Source organism: Mastigoproctus giganteus, chromosome 14 (genome assembly GCF_048544385.1).
Source record: "Mastigoproctus giganteus isolate SK-2022 chromosome 14, ASM4854438v1, whole genome shotgun sequence".
Lineage (NCBI taxonomy): Eukaryota > Metazoa > Arthropoda > Arachnida > Uropygi > Thelyphonidae > Mastigoproctus > Mastigoproctus giganteus.
The window spans coordinates 16,966,514-16,986,721 of NC_143588.1; the positions used below are offsets into that span (position 1 = coordinate 16,966,514).

Sequence of the window (20,208 nt, forward strand, 5' to 3'; positions counted from 1 at the left end):
ATGTTATGTTTCTTGGAGATCAGATCAGAGTGAGAGAAATTCCACAATTTTACATATATGTTGATGACAACAAGACATTTAATTAAGGAGTGAATTACAGACAATTGATTAAATGCACCTTTTAATTCAACTGGAATGAGACAGAATAAAAATAAAGTTATGGATAGAATTGCAAGAGGAGAATAAAATGAAGCAGGTGTAGGTTATTCCAATGATGATGCAGCAGACCATATTAGAAAGAGAAAACGTGACAGAGAGAAGGTGACTGAAGACCCAGATGAAACTTTCAGAGTTGTCAAATCAGTTTTAAGTCTGAGTCCTGAAATATCATAGTGGAGAGGACAAAAAATTCCACTAATGTACATACTAGGACACAAAAATCACAACTTGACTTCCTGTAGTAAAATGTACTGTGAAGAAGAATGTTTCTGCATCCTTTGTTTACAGTTACGCATTTTTATTATTATTAGTGACATGGTGCAAGGAAGCCTGAGGCTTATGCTGCACCAGCAAAAAAAAAAAAAAAAAATTTCCATCAAGTAGTTATGAAAAATTAAAGAGCCTGTGCTTTCAAAATTACACCATTTATCAGTACGACTTCACTATGCTTCTGTAGAAACCACTTGTGAACATTGGTCCACATCACTGTTTTCACAAAGTCTAGTTTTCTTTCTTTCTCTTTCATCTAACTGCAGATCGTTCCTTTTGGAATTCCATGCTCACAAAATATACTGCATTTTGTTTTGCCACTCTTAACTCTTTTAATAATCTTTAATTTTTCTTCAACTGTATAATATTTTATTTGGTGGACATTACTTCAGTTCTTAATGATTTACTAAGCAAAAATCTATTCAAAAATCCCATCCATTTTGCTGTGTATTTATTTCTGGTGCCCTGGAATTTACCGTGTTTTGGGAAATTCTAAAAAATTCTTTACAAAACCAAACTGTCGGTTGGTTGGTTGATTTGCTGCTTAATAGTGCATTGGCATCTGAGGCCATAACATGACAAGTCAAAATCAAACTGTCTGGCCTATCATACTGCCAAAGTGAAATCACTTGATTTCTCCACAAATTACTTGTCAGTTCATCATTATTATTACTTGTCACTCTTGTCTATTTTAACCCTTAGCCATTTTTGCTATCCTAAGTGTAACTTCTAGTCAAAGAAAGGATGTCATGTGCTGTTGTTTACAAAAAATGTACTTTGTAACTAATGAAATGCACTTAATGAACAGTAGCCATATTCCCCTCCAAAGGTAGCCGTTTGTAATTAGCATTCCACTGATATAATCTTTTATTGCATCCTAGCTGAGCAGAAAAACAGGATGTCTACAGTAACTAGTCTCTGACAAGTCCTGTTGTTTATAAAAGTTACTCTGCAACTGAGTACTGAAAATATCAAAGCAAATATACAGCCAATATTTAGCTAATTTCCCCTGTTGGAAATACGGTAGTAAGATGTTGAGTAGGTATGAGTACATACAGTATTAGAATGGTAGATGACTCTCATCGACCGGTGCAATTCCACCACTTTGCTTATTGGAGGCTTGAAATGGTGAAACCCATGTTTAGTCTCTAGAGCAAAGTTTCCGGCATCCCCCCCCCCCCATACTTTACTTTCAACCCATGCACGGTACTAAGTACTATAGGTTTTGATACCTTTCGTGTTTGGGATTTCCATTAAAAAAAAAAAAATTTTTCAATATGAAATTGCTAGTTCTTCGAACACACTACTCTTTTCATAATTCATTTTGGAGTACATGGTCATGCCTGCAGTATATCCAAAACTGCAGGCATGAAGAGGCACATTATATAGAGACTGCACTGAATTTACACTTTATGGACAGCTCAGATTGGTGCAATACAACAAATATATGGAAACATTACTTAACCCATTGGCAGATGTAGAGGGGTCATTTTGACCTCAACTTCTATTTCACTATTGCTCTGTCACTGTTCACTCAGAAAGAATTCACAGTGCTTTTCAAAGTTTTCTGCCACAGTTTATTAAAAATTCACAACTCTTTCAACATATTGCATTAAACCATTAACATCATCCCAATTAAAATATACAGTATTTCAAAGATATTAAAAAGAACTTAATATGAATACCAAAAATATAGCTGCCCTTTGCTTGCAATACTGAGTGCATTATTCTAAGTTCTCAGAAGGGGAAGGCAACAAGAAACATTTTTCCCCAAGTTTCCCCCAAACAGAATATCAAGCACAGTCAAACATTTTCCCAGGCATATACAGTAGAAGCTCTTTATAGCGACCCTCATTTTAATGTCACGGCATAGTATAACCATGTGGTAAGTCTCAGCCAATTTTCCATAAACCTAATGCTATTTTACATTACAACACCCTTGAAATAGAAATTCTCTATGATGGCCCAAAATTTTCCACCACTCATGTTTCTTACTTTTTTTTTTTTTTTTTTTTATTACAGTAATCACATTTCAAAATGAAAAGATGCTAATTTACTGAAGCTAATGACAATGCCGCAAGCTGACTGTGAGAAATCACTTGTTGGCAATTTTCTATGCTCACTAGCATTATGAAATTAACTTCAACTAGACATTTAATTCATTATATAGTATGTATAGATGATATGCTTATCAACATATAAGCTAAAGATATACTATTTGCAAACAAAAGTAAGATTTTAAAGATATACTATTTGCAGACAAAAGTAAGATTTTACAAGCCGTAGATAATGGCATACATTCTAAAACCAATATTGCTAAATATTCTAATATTCCTAAAGGAGGAATGCTGATCACCATTCCAAAAGATCAAAAAAAGGTTTGAATGTTAAAAGAAACCTGCTACACCAGACAGGATCAGGGCACTAAAGCTGAAGTATCCAGATACTTCAACTTTCATGTTCTGATCCTACCTGGTGGACACAAGCTACAAATGAATGGAAGAAGAATTGTTTAAAAATGTGTGGTAACATACAACCAGATTGAAATCTTCAATACAGATGAAAATGAATGTGGACTTTTTTTTTTTTTTAATTGCTACTGGTTAAAACATTTAAAGGTGAGAAATGTAGTGGCAGGGGAGAGAGGGGGGCAAAGGAAAAACGACAGATTACTGTTTTCCTAGCAGCAAACATGCCTGGCACAGAGAAGCTTCAGAAGCTTCCTCTTTAATCACTGGGAAAGCCTAGAAGCCCTAATGCTTTAAAGTTTGAAAGCATTGCCAACTATGCATTGAGTGATTAAAGGGCTCTTAGATGTTATTAAAAATTGACAAATAATGAATCAGAATTAGATCATAAGAACAGAAAAATTTTGCTGTTTGTAGATAACTGCACCCCTCACTGCCAAGTGAATGGCCTACGTGCAATCACAGTTGAATACCTGCCACCTAATATGACATCAGTTTTCCAGCCACTTAAGGTGTAATACAGAGCTTCAAGTAAAAACTGTTTATGAATGCCATTAAACAAAATTGTGCTCCATCTCGAAAGCAAAACACAATGTGAAATTGACATGCTACAGCAACATATTTTGTTTTAGTATGCAATGAAACTGATGAAAAAGTGATCGTCAACTGTTTTAACTATGCTGGATTTGTTGCCTTGAGTGAAGCAACAAATGAAGCTTCACATGCTCCTTTGTCTATTAATCACAAAGAATAGTCTGATAATAGTGAAAAAATTTTTGGGATTCATCATCACTTTAAACTTATAGGGAAGCATGTTTTGAAGATGAACACCAAAGTGAATGCAGACATCGCATGTTTCAGGACATGCACAAATGAAAAGGAACTCATTACAGATAAACGGAACCTGAAATTTGTAGTGATGTAGAAGAGGAACTACAGTAGTTGGGCAAGGAGTTTCACTGAAGGATGCTCATCAATGATTAGAACTGGTACAGTTTTTTCAAGTGCAACAAAACTGTGAAAGCAAATTAACTGCTAGCATGCACCTTCATAATTCTCTTTTAAAATGTCTGCATTGAAACCAATTCCACTGTCTATGGTTAGGCCTTGATATATATATATGTACACATCACAGATACCATACGTATGTACTAACTGTACACAGTAATAATAATAAAACTACAATCAATGCAAAATGTACAATCTTCATTTTCTTGAAATATATTATATTGATTTAGTAGAATTACATTAAAAGTTTTAACTTTTCTTTGGTCTTTTGTTGATTTTGTGAACTATCCGATATAATGACCTTTTGATATAATGACTTTTTCTTATTACCATGTGGGGTCGCTATAAAGGCAACTGTATAAATAAGTGTACAAAAGCAGAAACTGAAACTAAACTTACTTCACACTATTTCAAAAACAATTACATAATTTTTATAAGATAATGAAACCACTTCCCATTTGTATTTGGCAGTTGATATTGCTAAATGAAAACAAGTATGCTATACAGCCTTCTTTCTCATCAATTGTAAATTAAATTTGCCTTATTGTAAAAATATTTTACCTAATATAAAATAAAGTAGGTGACACTATCTGCAGCTTTCCTTGATTAGTCTGGATAATTATTTTGATCCAATTTTGGATAATTATGGTCCCACTGTGTTGAAAAAAATCATGTTTGGCAACGGATCAATTTTTCATGTCAGTTTTACCTTTTTAAATACAAGCAATCTCCAGCTGTGCAGCAAAGGGAGAAGGCATTTCTTGCTGACCCTCATAAAAGAGAGGAGACAATTTTCAAATAAAATGGATCCATTAGGAACCTAACTGGAATTTTATACTACTAAAAAAAAATATTAATGATACTTGGAAATGAGGCAGTTAAACACAAATATATGAAACAAATGTAAAAAAGAGGGATAAGAATAATGAAAGTAGTTCATATGGCACAGATAGAGAAAGCTGGTTGAATCATTTAAACAAATGTAAACATACCAAATGATTTTTGCTATTTTAGTGAAAGGATAATAAGGAATACAGATCTAGAATGACATAAATGGCATGGAGCTCACATAGAAACAAATGTTCTACGTATACCAGGAGTATCATATTATTTGGTATGAAGAGAGACTGCAGACTGCAAGATGAAACCCACAGCCACTAATAAGAGTCCAATATCATTTGATAGTAAAATTTATCTTTTTTGCCACATTTTTCCTAATCATGGCCAACAAAGCTATGAGTACCTAAAAAGGAAATTCATTCCTACATTTAAATTCAAATAAACTGAAATCAGTGTACCTACTCAGTACTTTTTCCATCAAGAAATACAAATGTAGTTAAATGAAAATATATTGGCCTTTCTTTCAAATGTACATCACTTTTTTTTTTTAAACATGATTAAAACCTTATTCATATTGAACCTTGTGCAACAACTACTGATTATGTTACTGTGCAAACCTCCAAATATGAATATTTTCTGTTCATCTTCTGTGTAATGTCAGCAGGTCCTATGTCTTGCAACTACATATGAAGCACAAAAAAAAAATTTTAACAGGATATTCAGAACTTCCATGAAATGAATATTATGAATATGAATGAATGATATACAAAACTAATTCTTCAATAAAACTTATAGGAAGTATTTAATTTATCTCTATTGAAAAAAAGCACTTCCTGAATGTTCATGCATTCTTCCACTACTGATATAAGTTCTGTTTCATTCTGTCTAAAATGATTGCTTTTTTTCTTTTCATTTTTTTTTTGTAGCTTTTGCATTAGTTTAATCTCTAAAAATAAAGGCTCTGATTGTGAGCTGATCTAAATATAAGATTATTTCTGAAATACAATAGAAAACAATGCATCATCCATGTAGTAAAATTAAATGAACTGAAACTATGTAAACCTTTAAAAGTGATATGTGCACTATAAATGAAAAGATCGTAGTATGTACAGCACATTTAAATGTGTGTTCCAAAGCTGGAGATTTCTTTCAAAAAACTGGCCACACAAATCTTCCTGTTGTTAACACTAAACATATACTTGGTATAAATGAACACTGAGGTATGTGTCTGCTTATTGTTATTGTTTTCACCACTGCCATATTTTAAAATTAAAACCACCATTAATTAAAATTAAAAACACAAAAATAGCACTATAACCATAAGAACTGGACACATGTTTATATATTATATAAACTTTATTTTCTTCATTTTTTCTAATACTGAAAGTACATATACAGGGTGTTTCACAAAACACCTATATATCCAGAATGAGCAAAATAATGAGACCAAAACAAAATCCTGAAAATTCTCATTCAGATCACATTATTTCCATTATTAACTTGAAAAGCAATATATCTATCTATCTAATCACAAACAACCTGTCCTAAAATTGCTATAGCTATTTCTTCAGAAATGAATCAAGGAGCCAGAGCAGTTGCAAATAAAATGTAAGCTGTTCAAGGTTATATATATATATATATGGTCATCAAGTGCAGAATTTTTCAGCAAGGTCTAGTTGTTCTGTAGCAAAACAAAAAATCCTCTAACAGACAAGGTCAAGTCCAGACTTTCAAGTCCTCAGATGCAAACAAGAAAGAGTTACCCCACTATATGAAAAAAGTAAAACTTGTTTTTCTGTCCCTGTCCTAATATGGGGCAATTTTCACCTTTCTTCTGATGGAATCATTATACACACATTATATACAGTGGACACCACTTATTGTGATCACTTTGAAACAAAGCTTAATCGATAACAACAATCGCAGAAAACAAGAATGCATCTGTTCAGTATCGTTTATTGATGCAAAGCAAAAATGTGTACATAAAGTGGAAGTGAGCAAAAAAGAAAACATTAAAGTAGTCTGTAATCAAGTCACAAAGGAGATTAGGCAGGCGAAGGCAGTTTACGAGAAATCTTCGGCAAAGGATGCAAACAGTTCTTTACTTATGTAAACTCTAGAAGGAAACGGATGAATCACATTGGACCGCTTAACATAGATGGGTTGACTATTGATGATCATGCTCAGATAGCTGATAAACCGAATGAGTATTTTGCATCTACATTCACACGAGGAGTCATTCAATGAGGGGAGTGCCAGAAGTTTATCAAACACTAACAGGAGCTAAGTGATTTTGTAATAACTGAGAGCAAAGTGATGAGAAATTGTTGAAGTTAAACTTAGGGGAGGCACCTAGGGTGGACGAGATCTATCCAGTTATATTAAAGGAGACAGCAAATTAAGTAAGCAAACCCTTATCCATAATTATCAGAGCTTCCTTGGACTCAGGGTAGGTCCCCATGGACTGGAGGTATGCAAATGTATCACCAATTCACAAAGGGGGTTCAAAAAGTGACAAGTAACTACAGACCTGTTAGTTTTAACTTGTGTTCCGGGGAAAATAATGGAATCACTGGTTAAAAAAGCATTACAGGATCATCTAGATAAGACTGCAGTAATAGTTAAAACAAAGCATGGCTTTGTTAAAAAGGAGGCCTTGTCTATCCAATTTGATTGGATACTATGATGTGGTCACAAAGGAACTGAATGCCAAAAATAATTTTGATATTATATACTTAGATTTCAGGAAAGCTTTTGTTACTGTTGCACATGGAATACTGCTGTACAAATTGGAGAGGTATCCCATTAAGGGTAAGTTGCTACAATGGATAAAGGGATGGTTGAGTGGGAGACGACAGTGAGTGGTAATCAATGGACACTGCTCTTTGTGGACAAATGTTATTAGTGGAGTTCCCCATGGTTCGGTGTTGGGCCCATTGTTGTTCTGTATATTTATCAATGATATTGATGAAAGTATATCAGGTTTAATGTCCAAGTTTGCAGATGATACAAAGGTTGGCATGGTTCTTAACGAAAGTAAAGACAGTATGCTACTCCAACTGGATCTAGATAAGCTGGGAAAATGGGCTGACAAGTGGCAACTGAAGTTTAACATTGACAAATGCAAAGTATTGATTATGGATAGCAATAACCGAAGAGAAATGTACCAACTGTGTGGTACTACACTCAGGGAAATGGAAAGTGAAAAAGACCTGGGGGTAATTATGCAGTCAAATATGAAGTTCGCTGAGCAGTGCAGATGGGCTGCCAGGGCAGGTCATGGAGTCTTGTCAATGATATATAGGAATTTTGCTACCAGGGACAGGGAGGTGATTATCCCATTATACAAGGCAATGGTCAGGCCACACCTACAGTACTGTGTACTGTAATGAGGTCTCCAGGCCTCATTTTAGGAAGGATGTAGAGTTGCTAGAACGAGTACAAAGAAGGGTAACAAGATTGGTGAGGGGAACAAATGGGTGCTCTTACCAAGAAAGGCTTAAGTTCTGCAAATTGCAGTGCCTGGAGATAGGCACCTGCGGGGTGATCTGATTGAGGTGTATAAGGCCTTGAATGGGTTCTGCAAGCTGAATGCTGATGGGATTCTTCCTCTTGCTCAGACTAAGAACCTGAGGGAACAGTTTCAAATTGAGGAAAGATAGTTGAGGTTGCCACAGACATTCTCTCAGATATGCCAGACAAGCTGTACTTGCTACCTGGGAGTCTAAAATGCTGATGGAACACTGATATTCAGGTGACATTCATGTGGACACAATTTCGGCGAAGTCAGGACGGTCTGTGTCAGTCAAATCCTCTCTGCTTGCACCTTCATGATGGTGGGACTGTTAGTAATCCTGGGTATAACCTCCATGCACAAGCACATGGTGGGTGACCACTCAGGTGTGAACCAACGTAAGCAGGGATCGAGGTGTGGCACCCACACCACATGGAGGAATGCTGCCCCTCTGTGTTACCAGACAGTACTAGGTGGTAGATGACTCTCATCAACTGGTGCAATACCACCACTTTGCTTATTGGAGGCTTGAAGTGGTGGAACCCATGTTTAGTCTCCAAAGCTAAGGTCTGGTCAACCCTTCCCCATCTCTTCCATCATGCAGTATGATTGATGACTTTTGAGGTTATGATGAACATCGTGGCGAGATCCAATCTTCCTGACATTTCGAGGGTACAGCTCTAAAACGGGGTTCGCAGGCAGGCTGCTAGTTAGTACATCGGACCGAACCTATTGGTAACTCTCTAGGACGCTTCCAGATCAGCTAGTGCTACCTCTGCTCTGCCAGATAGTGACTGGAGGGGTATTGTCGAGGCCATGTTACGTCAAGGATCTGGGTACATTCTTACCACGTGTATGCCATATCCAAATATTTTATCACTTCATACAGCATGTCCCACCTACTTTTTCTTACTATTAAATACACCATGAATTGTCAAACTAATAGAGTAAGCTTATCTGCAAAAAGATCTAATCCTCCCAATCACATCCTAATTCATTTCACAAATATACGTGGGCTGAATTCTAATCTCAACGATGTCCATTTCCACTTGCAGTCTGCCAAACCCCATGTACTTTTTCTGACAGAATCTCAGTTATCCGTTGATTCAATTACTGCTCATCTCAGTTGCCCAAATTATTCGCTGTATCATTCCTTTTGCCTCAAAGGTTTACTTGTGCATATGTCCGTTCCGATATTCCCTGTCAGAGACTTGCTAATGTGGAATCTCCTCTTTTCGATCTTCTCTGGCTTAAAATCTCTCTACCTCATTGTGTCAGATTCATCTGTTGTCTCTACCATTCTCCCAACTCCACTAATCACTTGGAGCTCTTTGATTTCCTCTCTTTGCAACTTGACTTTTTCCAGTCCAACTTTTCTAGCAGTGAGGTAATTTTCCTTGGTGATTTTAATGTTCACAACTCCTGCTGGCTTCCGTTTTTTAGTCAAACCGACCCAGCTGGTCGAGATGATGAGGCTTTTGCAATTACTAATGACCTTGCACAGATTGTTAATTTACCTACAAGAATACCAGACAATCCTAGCCATACAGCCAACACGCTTGATCTTTTTCTCACAAACAACCCTTCTAAGTACATGGTCGAAGTGAGAGGTCCTTTAGGCACCTCAGATCACAACTTGGTGATTGTCTCTTCTCCAATGGAGCCTTTATCTTAGGGCTATTCCCAACCTCGTATTGTTTGGCATTACAAGAATGCAAAATGGGATGACCTGCGAGATTTCTTTTCTTCTTTTCCTTGGTCGGATTACTGTTTCAAAACTTCTGAAGTCAACGTTTGCTCAGATCGTGTCAGTGAAATTATTCTTGCAGGAATGGAATCCTTTATCCCACACTCCACTTTAAAATCTTGTCCTTTATCGAAACCTTGGTTTTCCAATAAATGTACTAAAGCTTTTCAAAAGAAGAAAGTTGCATATTGTAATTGGCTTGTTTCTAATTCTTTAGTTTCATTTTCTGCCTACACCAAAGCTCACAACAATTGTAAAGCAGTTATTAATCAGTCCAAACTAGAGTTTGAACAGGCTAAGAGTAGAAAACTTGCTTTTGCCCTAATGGTAGCTGAGCATTCTGGTCTTTTGCCAAAGCTATTGGCTGCAACTTTTGCCCATCTCTGCTCCCACCTCTGTCCAAACCAGATGGTTCTGTTGTCACTTCAGTCACGGATAAAGCTAACCTGCTACCATCCCATTTATCTTCCATCTCGTGTATTAATGATCTTGGTAAAACACCTCACACCATTCCCAACACGCTGCATTCAATGCCTCCTGTGATCGTTCGTCAAAAGGATGTCAGAAGGATTTTGATGAATCTTGATGCTATGAAAGCCCCAGGTCCCGGGTAGTATTTCTCCACTTGTTCTCAAAACCTGTGATCCTGAACTTACTCCTGTTTTGTGTCATCTTGTTTCACTTTCTTATTCCAAAGGTGTTTTTCCTTCTGCTTGGAAATTTGCTCATATCCAGCCAGTTCCTAAAAAGGGTTACAAATCCCTCCAAACGAATTATCGTCCCATTGCAATTACTTCTACTCTTTCTAAAGTAATGGAGAAATCAATTAACCGCCAATTCAAACTACCTAGAAACTTTCCATCTGATCAACAATCACCAGTATGGATTCCATCAGTGTCGATCCACTGGTGATATTCTGGCTTATGTTACCCATTTATGGACTAATTCAATGGAAAAGTTCGGTGAAACACAGTTGTCTTGACATCTCAAAGGCTTTCAATCGTGTTTGTCATAAAGGTCTTCTAAACAAGCTTCCATCTTATGGTTTGCCAATTGTTTTTTGTAATTGGTTATCCAGTTTTCTCTCGGATCGCTCACTGAGGGTGAATGCCTCTCTGTCTTCTAACTTCTCCACTAATGCGGGGTGCCCCAAGGTTCAGTTCTTTCCTCCACTCTTTTCCTCTTGTATATTTTGCCGATGACAGCACATTGCATTCCACTTTCCATTTTGAGAAACCTTGCGCTGCTCAATCAGCTTCAACTTCTCGAAAATCTGCTACCAATTCCTTAAATGCCGATCTCCACGTAATTCTCCATTGGGGCAAAGACAACTTAGTTGATTTCAATCCTTCTAAAATTCAGTCTTGTCTTATATCTCGCAAAAAGGATTCTTCTGCTCCTATGCTTATTTTTGGTGACACTCCGATTTCTAGGCAAAATGATATATCTCTTTTGGGGATTACCCTGACTTCTAATCTCTCTTGGCACAAGCATATTAGAAATATTGCTTCCTCTGCATCTAAAAAACTTGCTTTTCTCTTTCGCTCTTGGCATTACATTTCTTCCAAACAGCTGTTCACTCTTTAAAAATCGCAAATCCCTCCTACCATGGTTTAGTTTAGTTTTAGTTTTTTTTTTTTTTTTTAAGGAGCATTAGCAACTAAGGCCATATTGCTCCGAGATATGCGGTGGTCATTCCCTGACCTTTCCGCATCCTCCGTATTTGGTGGTGACGGGCTCGAACCCCGGTCTAATCAAGAAGCGTGTGCTACGCACTGCTGCTCCTTCCCACCTGGCTATGGAGGCGCCCTTCCTACCGTGGAATATTGTTCCCACAACTGGGGTGGTTCTCCCAAAACTTCTCTCAGGCTTCTTGATTCCATTCAGAAGAGGGCAGTTAGTTTAATTAATGATTCATCTCTAACAGAGTCTCTCCACTCGCTGTCTCATAGACGTACTGTTTCTGTTGCATGCCTCTTCTACAGATATTTCCATGGGCACTGTTTTTCTGAATTGGCTTCTATAATTCCCGCTCTCTCTTTGAAAACAGTCCGAACACGTGCTGTAACCAGCCAACATCCATTTACTGTCCAACTTCAAACTCACAGAACCAACTTTTCATCTTCCTCGTTTATTCATTCAACTGCCATTTTCTGGAACAACCTTCCTTCATACGTATTTCCTGAAAATTACAGTCTACAGAAGTTCAAGTCCAATGTCAACAAATATTTTCTTTTGTCTTCTCAACCTCCAACCCAAGCACGGTACTAAGTACTATAGGTTCTAATACCTCTTGTGTTTGGCGTTTACATAAAAAAAAAAAAAAGAATAGATGTGCGGAAATTTGCCTTTAGCCAGCAGGTAGTTGATTGGTGGAACAGGCTTCCATCTTTTGTTGTGGAAGCTAATAGCCTAAATAAATTTAAGGCTGGGCTAGACAGGCATTTGAAACGAATGGGAGGGGTGAAATGGGAGGTTTTTTTTTTTTTTTTTTTTTTGGCTGATGCTGCATAAGCTAGCTTTCTTGCATTGTATGCCTCTTCTAATGCTAATACTAATGCTAACAACAGATGGAAGTTTGTTCCAGCAATCAATCACTTGCTGGCTAAAGGCAAACTTCTCCACATCTATTCTGCAACTGTCATTCCTCAATTTGAATTTATGCTCCATCATGTGCACAGTCTGAGCAAGAGGAAGAATCCCATCAATGCTGAGCTTGTTCAATCCTGTCAGATCCTTAAATGCCTCAATCAGATCACCTTTCATGAGTCTAGCCTCCAGGCGATGCAATTTGCAGAACTGAAGCCTTTGTTCTCCTCACTCATTGCCCTTCTCTGTACTCATTCACACAAGTATTTGGAAAAGTATCACCCAGTTATACTACTGTTGCAAGGTGGTTGGCAGAGTTCAAAAGAGGATGGGAGTTAGTTGAGGATAATCCAATGGATGGTCAGGCACCTGAAACAATTGCCAGTTAAAGAAAAACAATTTAGAAAATAGAAGAAATAAAGTGCCTGAACTTGAAAAGGTATTTAACATTTTCCAATGGAGGCATTTTAACAATGATACATGGGCATTTGTGACTGTCCAAAGTTTGTGCAAGGTGAGTTCTCAGATACCTTTCCATTCATAGCAAATATTGGACGGTGGAGTCATCAAAAGAGAATTTAAAATTAATCCTTCCTAATCCAGATAGATTTTTATCCAATTTGGTGACTGATGAAATTTGGCTACATTTTTATGATCCTAAATCCAAAATCATGCAGTGGAAGCAGAAGGGATCTTAAATCATAAAAGTTTCAAACCAAACCGTCATCTGGAAAAAGCATTAGGCTCAATTTTTGGGACACAGTTTTTGTTAATTAATGTTAGTTTATACAAAAGGTTTTTTGTGCATGGATTGTGAACAAATATCTGTGTACAAAACCCAAGTTGCACAGGTTAAAATTCGTGATTATGGTTTAGAACAATTATTCCCACCCATTAATAGTCAACCCAAATCTGAATATTCTGGAATTTGTCCAGAAAACTCATTTCATCTTGGTTTAACTCATTTTTAAGATGAAGAGCTAAAATAAGCTGAAACCATATTTTGATGTCCAACCTGAAGAATTTTTTTGAAAGATTACACTCTTTGCCCAGATTAAATACAATAAGTGTATTGGACTTTAATTTTTCACACTGAAAATAAAAATAAAAAAAAACATGGAATTTTACACCTGTCTTTCATACTCCATTCTCAGGACTTTGTGACCACACCTTGTATAATAGCACCTCTGAATGATTCTGAGGTGCTATAAATGCTTTGGTGGTGACTGGGAAGTGAACATCAGTCAATCAATGCAAACAGGGGACAGGATGTGGTGCCTGACTCTCACTGAAAAACAGGACAATTGCTGGAATGCTATCACCTTGCACAATGAAGACCTGAAGTGGCAAAAACATAGTTTGCACTTTAGAACTAAGCTGCCACTTTTTCCCATCTCAACTATGTAATCTAAGTCATGTGTTTTGGGAGATTATGATGGACATTATAGTGTGGCTCAACATTCCTCACAATGAGAATTGTTAACACAAAATCGGTACAGAATCAAAAAACGGGCAGTTAGCAATTACAGTGGACCAAACCTACTGGTAACATTTTAGAAAATCATAGATCTGAATACTGGCTTGATATTAATTCAATTCTGATCTCCAACAAAGTTCTTTCCACCTACACACATATCCATTTCATTTTTCAGTTGGAAACTATCATCAGTCTCATCAACATTCAACTTACCTTCTCCAATTACTTAAAGATCACAATTTTCTGTTCTATGTCTCATCTAATATTCTTTCTGATAACTTCCTTATTTAGAATCCTTATTTTACAACCTCCTTTGCTCAAAATCAGTTTATACAATTCTATCAAACATATTTGCTTACCTCCATCTCTTGCACATCCTGATCATTCTACAGGGCATCCATAGAGTCTGGAATAAATGTATTTTATCTTTTAAAACCTGGTTACAATATCCGTTCAAAATGGCCACTGCCAATTTTCAAACATTTTTCTATAAACGGTACAGCATGTTTCTCTGATTATTTTTCAACATATCAATATTAATAGATGCAATTGCCAGAACAATCCTATGCTTGAAGAATATTGTACATTTGCAATTTTTTGAGAATAAACTTTCAACTTGAAATAACCACTAGTAGCAAAATCCACAAGATCCAAATTGGGCAATCTCTCAGCCCATTCCATTAACCCTCTTTTGAATATTCATTCAACCAGTATGAAACAGGAAGTGCATTATGTAGTGTAGCAGTCATACAACTAACTAATTTTTTTAGAATGTTAACAAACTTTCCCATGATTACCTCTTGAATTTCTTCTGCTATGCCAGATCAACCATGAGATTATTTATCAGTAACTAAACCTGTTCCCTTAATTTTTTTTTTAAGTTTTGCCACCACAGATTGAAATGCTGTATGCTTTTTCTGGATGGATTGCTATTTGTATCCATCCTTATGTCCGCACAACAGGATAATTTCTATAAGCTTTTGGAAGCTAACAGACATGATTATCATGCATGCCCAACACAAACGTGCAAAAAAAGAAAAAGGAAAAAATAAATAAAATTTTAAACCAGACTGTGCTGATTCCAGACTATGCACATATTGTACTGAATCTTCAATGAAAAATAATTCTGCCCTCCTAGTATCCTTTTTCCCTCAAATGTCTAAATATTACCCCTTGATGGAAATAATATAATATACACTTCTTAATAATACAGACATTGCATATTTAGAATGACACAGTCTTTAGATTTGTATAAACTGGAACAATGTGCCAATGGTAGGAAGGTATATACACAAGGGGCACTGAAAAAACCCTAATGAAACACCCACATACCTAGGAAAAGAATTTAACCTCCCAAAATGGTCAAAATTTTCCTGATTCACTTTACAAATATATGTGGTCTCAGTTCTAATATCAATGTTATTTGTTTGAATCTTTAATGGGATAAATAAACAATATTATTATCTCCAACCTACAAAGTTCCACTTAGTCTTAGTTAGGGTGTTTATCCCCACCTCCCTTGGGCTGTTTTAAAATCAGAAAATAAGTTACCAATTTTAAAACAGTGGCAAGGAGGGAATAAACACTCTAGGCATGTCAGTCACTGCTACTTGCAACAATCAATCGGAATGAGTAGCAGATTGTAAAGGCTAACCAAATCTCTTTACAGAATTCTGTCCAGTCCACTGCCTCTATCATTCTATTAACTCTACAAATCACTCAGAACTTTTTGACCTTTCTTTCTTTGAAACTTCAGTATCTCTAATCAACTTTCCGAAAATAAAAGTATTTTTCCCTCATTATTTAATATTCGCAGGTGTAGATGGATTAAATTTTCTAGATGAACAGATGCAGCTGGTGAAGCTTCTGCTATTAATAATGATTTTGTGCAACTTATTCATTTATATATAAAATATGAGAATTATTTGCAAGGCACATTATGCTATTATAACTTATAAAAAACAATATCTGTACATGTCAAAATTCTCACCTTGTATATGACAGATTGTCTCCCTCAAAATTAAGCATTCAAATAACAGAAAGCAATCATGCAAAGGTGAAGATTAGTTACCAGTAAAATAAGCTTAATGTGCTTAATTATGCATCACATAATGAAGAATATTAAATTTAACAAGTTTTTAACTTTATAAACTTGATATACTAAACTATATATGCACTATTAATATTTACAATAAATAATTAACCTTTTCGTTTTGATATTATCAAAATGTCATAGCATTAGTTAAAAATCATGACACATATGCTTTATTTTCTTGCAAATATTTATTCTCATGTGTCCTGAAAATATATGTAATCTAACCAAAATGATGAATTCAGCATTTTGGTTAGATTACATATATCTAAAGGTACTCATACCAATTAAAGCAAACCAAGACCCTCACCAAATCTCAGAAGAGCTAACCTCCACTCTCTCCTCAATATGTACCTAACTCAAACAATTTGATCTGCGTATCAATCCTGAGAAGTCAGAAATCATGGTCTTCTCGTTAAAGCAACGGCCAACAAAAATCTATCCAACCCTCAATGGAACCCCCATCGCACTTGTTCAAAATCACACTGACCTTGGAATCAGATTTGACCCAAAGCTTCTCTTCAGCCAGCATGTAGACATACTCCTCACAAAAGCTACCAGACAGATGGATATGCAAGCAACATGTAACAAACAAATCCACCATGGTCAGATATATTTCAACAACAGCAAGCAACATGTAACAAACAAATCCACCATGGTCAGATATATTTCAACAACAGTGTATCCTCCACTTCTCTATGCTGCAGATTTGGGCATCTGCATCTCCCTCTACCACCTAACCAGTGTTATCATCTGAGTGTGTGTGCCACAAGTGGCTTCTCAAGTGGGTGTGCCACAAGCTTAGCCTGCCTCCCCAGCTCTGGACCACTGTTATGGCCAACACACTTAATATCCCAAGGCTCATGTGGCTCGTTAATGAAAGGAAGCTCATCACAAAAGTCAAACTATGACTAGTCTCATCTCCTCTGCCTCCTTCTGGGACAACTGTGCATAGGAGGATCCCAGTGGCACATCTACGAGCAACTCCCCAGCTATGCCCTCTGCAAAGATGCCTTCATCTGTCGGACCAATTTCTTCCTCAGCAAATGCTATCTCGAGTCCAGGACTTTGATGTCGACTTCAACGAGTTCTATCAAGATCGACAATATAGGAAAAGAATACTCAGTGGGGTGGCCAAGGCTACTACTATTATATGACTCTTGAGCAATGTATAATCTTAATCCAACCATGTATATATTTATGCACTTGAATCCTTATAGTATTTGTAAAATAATTATTATTAACGTAGAACGTATTGAGTATTACAGCTCTGATTCATACTATCCTTATAATATGCATTTTTGAAACAAATGTGATTGTACACACAATTAATATTATATATACGTAGTATACTCAAGTCATTTCTCCATTTTCCTATATTTTATTACATTTATTTATTATTCTATTATTTATTTAAGTATTTTTGGCTTATTGAGGCAATAATGTCTCTGTAGTACATTAACCCCTGGCAACTGTGCCCTGATGGGCTGTTGCAACTACTATTATGTAAATTATTGTTCTAAGCATTGCAACAAAGATTCTTATTTTTTTATTATTAGCCATACGGTGCAAGGAAGCCTGAGGATTTTGCCGCACCAGTCAAAAAATAAAAATAAATTCTGAGTGACCCCTGAGAGTGAGAGTGAGACAGAAATAGAAGGAAATCACCAAGAAAGAGAAGAATGATGATATCCAGCTCAGAACCCTGGGTGTGCCAAGCCCATACTCACCAGATGTGAGCCCCCTGGGGGTAATTTTTATCAGATAAAAATAGCTTTTAAATCATAATTGGTAACTCTTTTGATTCTGTCCTTATGAAAAAAAAAAAAAAAATATATATATATATATATATATATATCGACGAAATGTTTATAATAATGTATATTACATATCTGAGTGGAAATATATTTATCTTAAATGTTGCATAACAATCAAATATTCATTATACGTTAATATTGTTTCACACTGCAGTTGAATTGCTTAATTGAAATTATGGAATTAATTTGGAATATGTGTAAATCGCGCAACATGAAAACGATCGTATACTGTTTTCTCTGCAAGGAAAGAAACACCTGTTTCAATGACAAATTCTTTTTCACACAACTTAACAGATACAACACGATAAAAATCTTTGCAACATATTACGAAACAGCGTATTAAGTTACATACATGTAATAGGCTAACGCCATCTAATTATGAGGGCCAAGTTGAATTTCTCCTACTAACCTAATTTTGTTAACGAAATCTCCAACCTTGGTTCTCAACTACTCCTAAAAGACTTTTTTTTTCTTTTTTTTGATGAACCTATTAATTTCGTGACATACTTTCCTAAACTGCACAAAACAAAGTTCTGATTTTATTTAATCGACACTTACCCTTACGCTTTCTCTTCAAGTTTACCATATGCAAAAGGTCATGACGCTTAATATGCTTTAGCAGACATCTGACTTTGGAAAAATTCGTTTCATCGCAAGATCCAGATTTCATCAGCTGCAAAAATGGATCGCCATTTATGTTGGATTTCGACGTACAACAGCTCAAATTGAGGTCGCAGTCTAATGCAGATACACTGTCGTGAAGATTGTTTAATTTTCCAGCAAGTGATGATAATATGGTGATCTCCTCGTCCCTCAGATGGTTTCGTATAGCTTTTAACATCTCAAACAAATAAGTAAATGGTTTATAAAGACCCACTTGATCCGTAACGTTCGAAGCAGCCATTATGGTAAATTATATATTTACGTTAGAAGGAAAAATTCCGATATCTTCTAGAATTCCTCACTCGCCACAAGGTGGCAGCGCGACAGAAATGTTATTAACACAAAATATTCTGAAATAGCAATCATTTTCTAGAAGTGTTATTTATTAAACGTACATTGATTTCAAACACCTAAACAACATCGCGCAATCGAACCTCGCAAATCTGCCAACCTCGGGACCCAATCCTTGCAAGGCGTTGGCATTTTCCGTGTTTCGAGAGAGAAATTATAATCATACAAATAAACAAAAAAAAAGTAAATACATAAATAGTAAAAAGTAAGTGCAGCCATTATCAACCCACTGCAGGATGGAAGCCTCCTCAACAATTCATGCTGAGGGAAATGGACCATAATCTGCCACGCTGGTCCAGTGCGGGTTGGCAGATCGACCGTATTCAGCAGTCAGGGGCTTGAACCCCAGTCTACTCAAAGAGCGTGTGCTACTGCACTCCCGCTCCTGCCCACTCGGCTACGGAGGCCGTTTTCTGTAGTTTAGAAGTTTGGTCATTTCTGAAGTATGTGTGAGGGGGTGGAAGCTTGTGCTTGAAGAGCACCCGCCGAAGAAGCCAGTACTCATCCGATGAGATGGCTTTTAGCGTAGTTTTCGCTACCGACGCCCATATTTCAGATCCATAGGTAATGACTGGCTGAAGAAATAAATAAATAAAATAGTACAACTTATACGGTCCTCATGATATATAATATCTTTATTGCAACCAACAAAAATAAGTAAATTTTTACATGGATGCCTGATGCAATGCCCATAACAGCAAAAATGCTAGGGGTTTAACATAGAAAGGAACTAAAACTCTAAAAACAACAACAAAAAAAAGTTGTAAACACGAGAAAACAGTTTTTTTTTTCTTTCACAATATCAACAAACTGGTCAAGGAAAAACAGTGACAGTCACTCGGTTGAAGACGAGAGCTGCTCCCTGATGCGTCTTCTGTAGGCTTTGTCCTCCATGAATTTCTTGTTTTATGAATCTTGGACGTTTTGGAGCATCTCCATTGGCAAGAATCTGTCACCCTTCCTGAGCCTCCTCGCCACGGACTGTAAAGAAGGGGGTCCTTAAGGGTTTGGGGGGGGGGGGATTCTCCAATTACGAATCTGCCAAAAACTTGGCGCACTGATTTCACCCGCTATCATTTTAATGGTGACCAGTAAGCGGAGGGTGAAGATCCGTTCTGAGACTTTTCTGTAGTTTAGAAGTTTGGTCATTTCTGAAGTATGTGTGAGGGGGTGGAAGCTTGTGCTTGAAGAGCACCCGCCGAAGAAGCCAGTA

At 36.5% G+C, this 20,208-nt stretch overlaps 1 protein-coding gene across 1 annotated transcript in view; it reads right to left on the reverse strand.

Moving 5' to 3' along the window:
- The window catches only part of LOC150074996 (death effector domain-containing protein-like), an 88,082-nt gene extending 69,190 nt beyond the window's left edge, over positions 1 to 18,892 (reverse strand). The window contains exon 1 of the mRNA XM_090389283.1: positions 18,540 to 18,892. Coding sequence (XP_090245409.1) covers positions 18,540 to 18,885 — 346 coding nt within the window. The 5' untranslated portion in view covers positions 18,886 to 18,892. The remainder of the gene's footprint in view (positions 1 to 18,539) is intronic.
- Between the last annotated feature and the right edge of the window lie 1,316 nt (positions 18,893 to 20,208).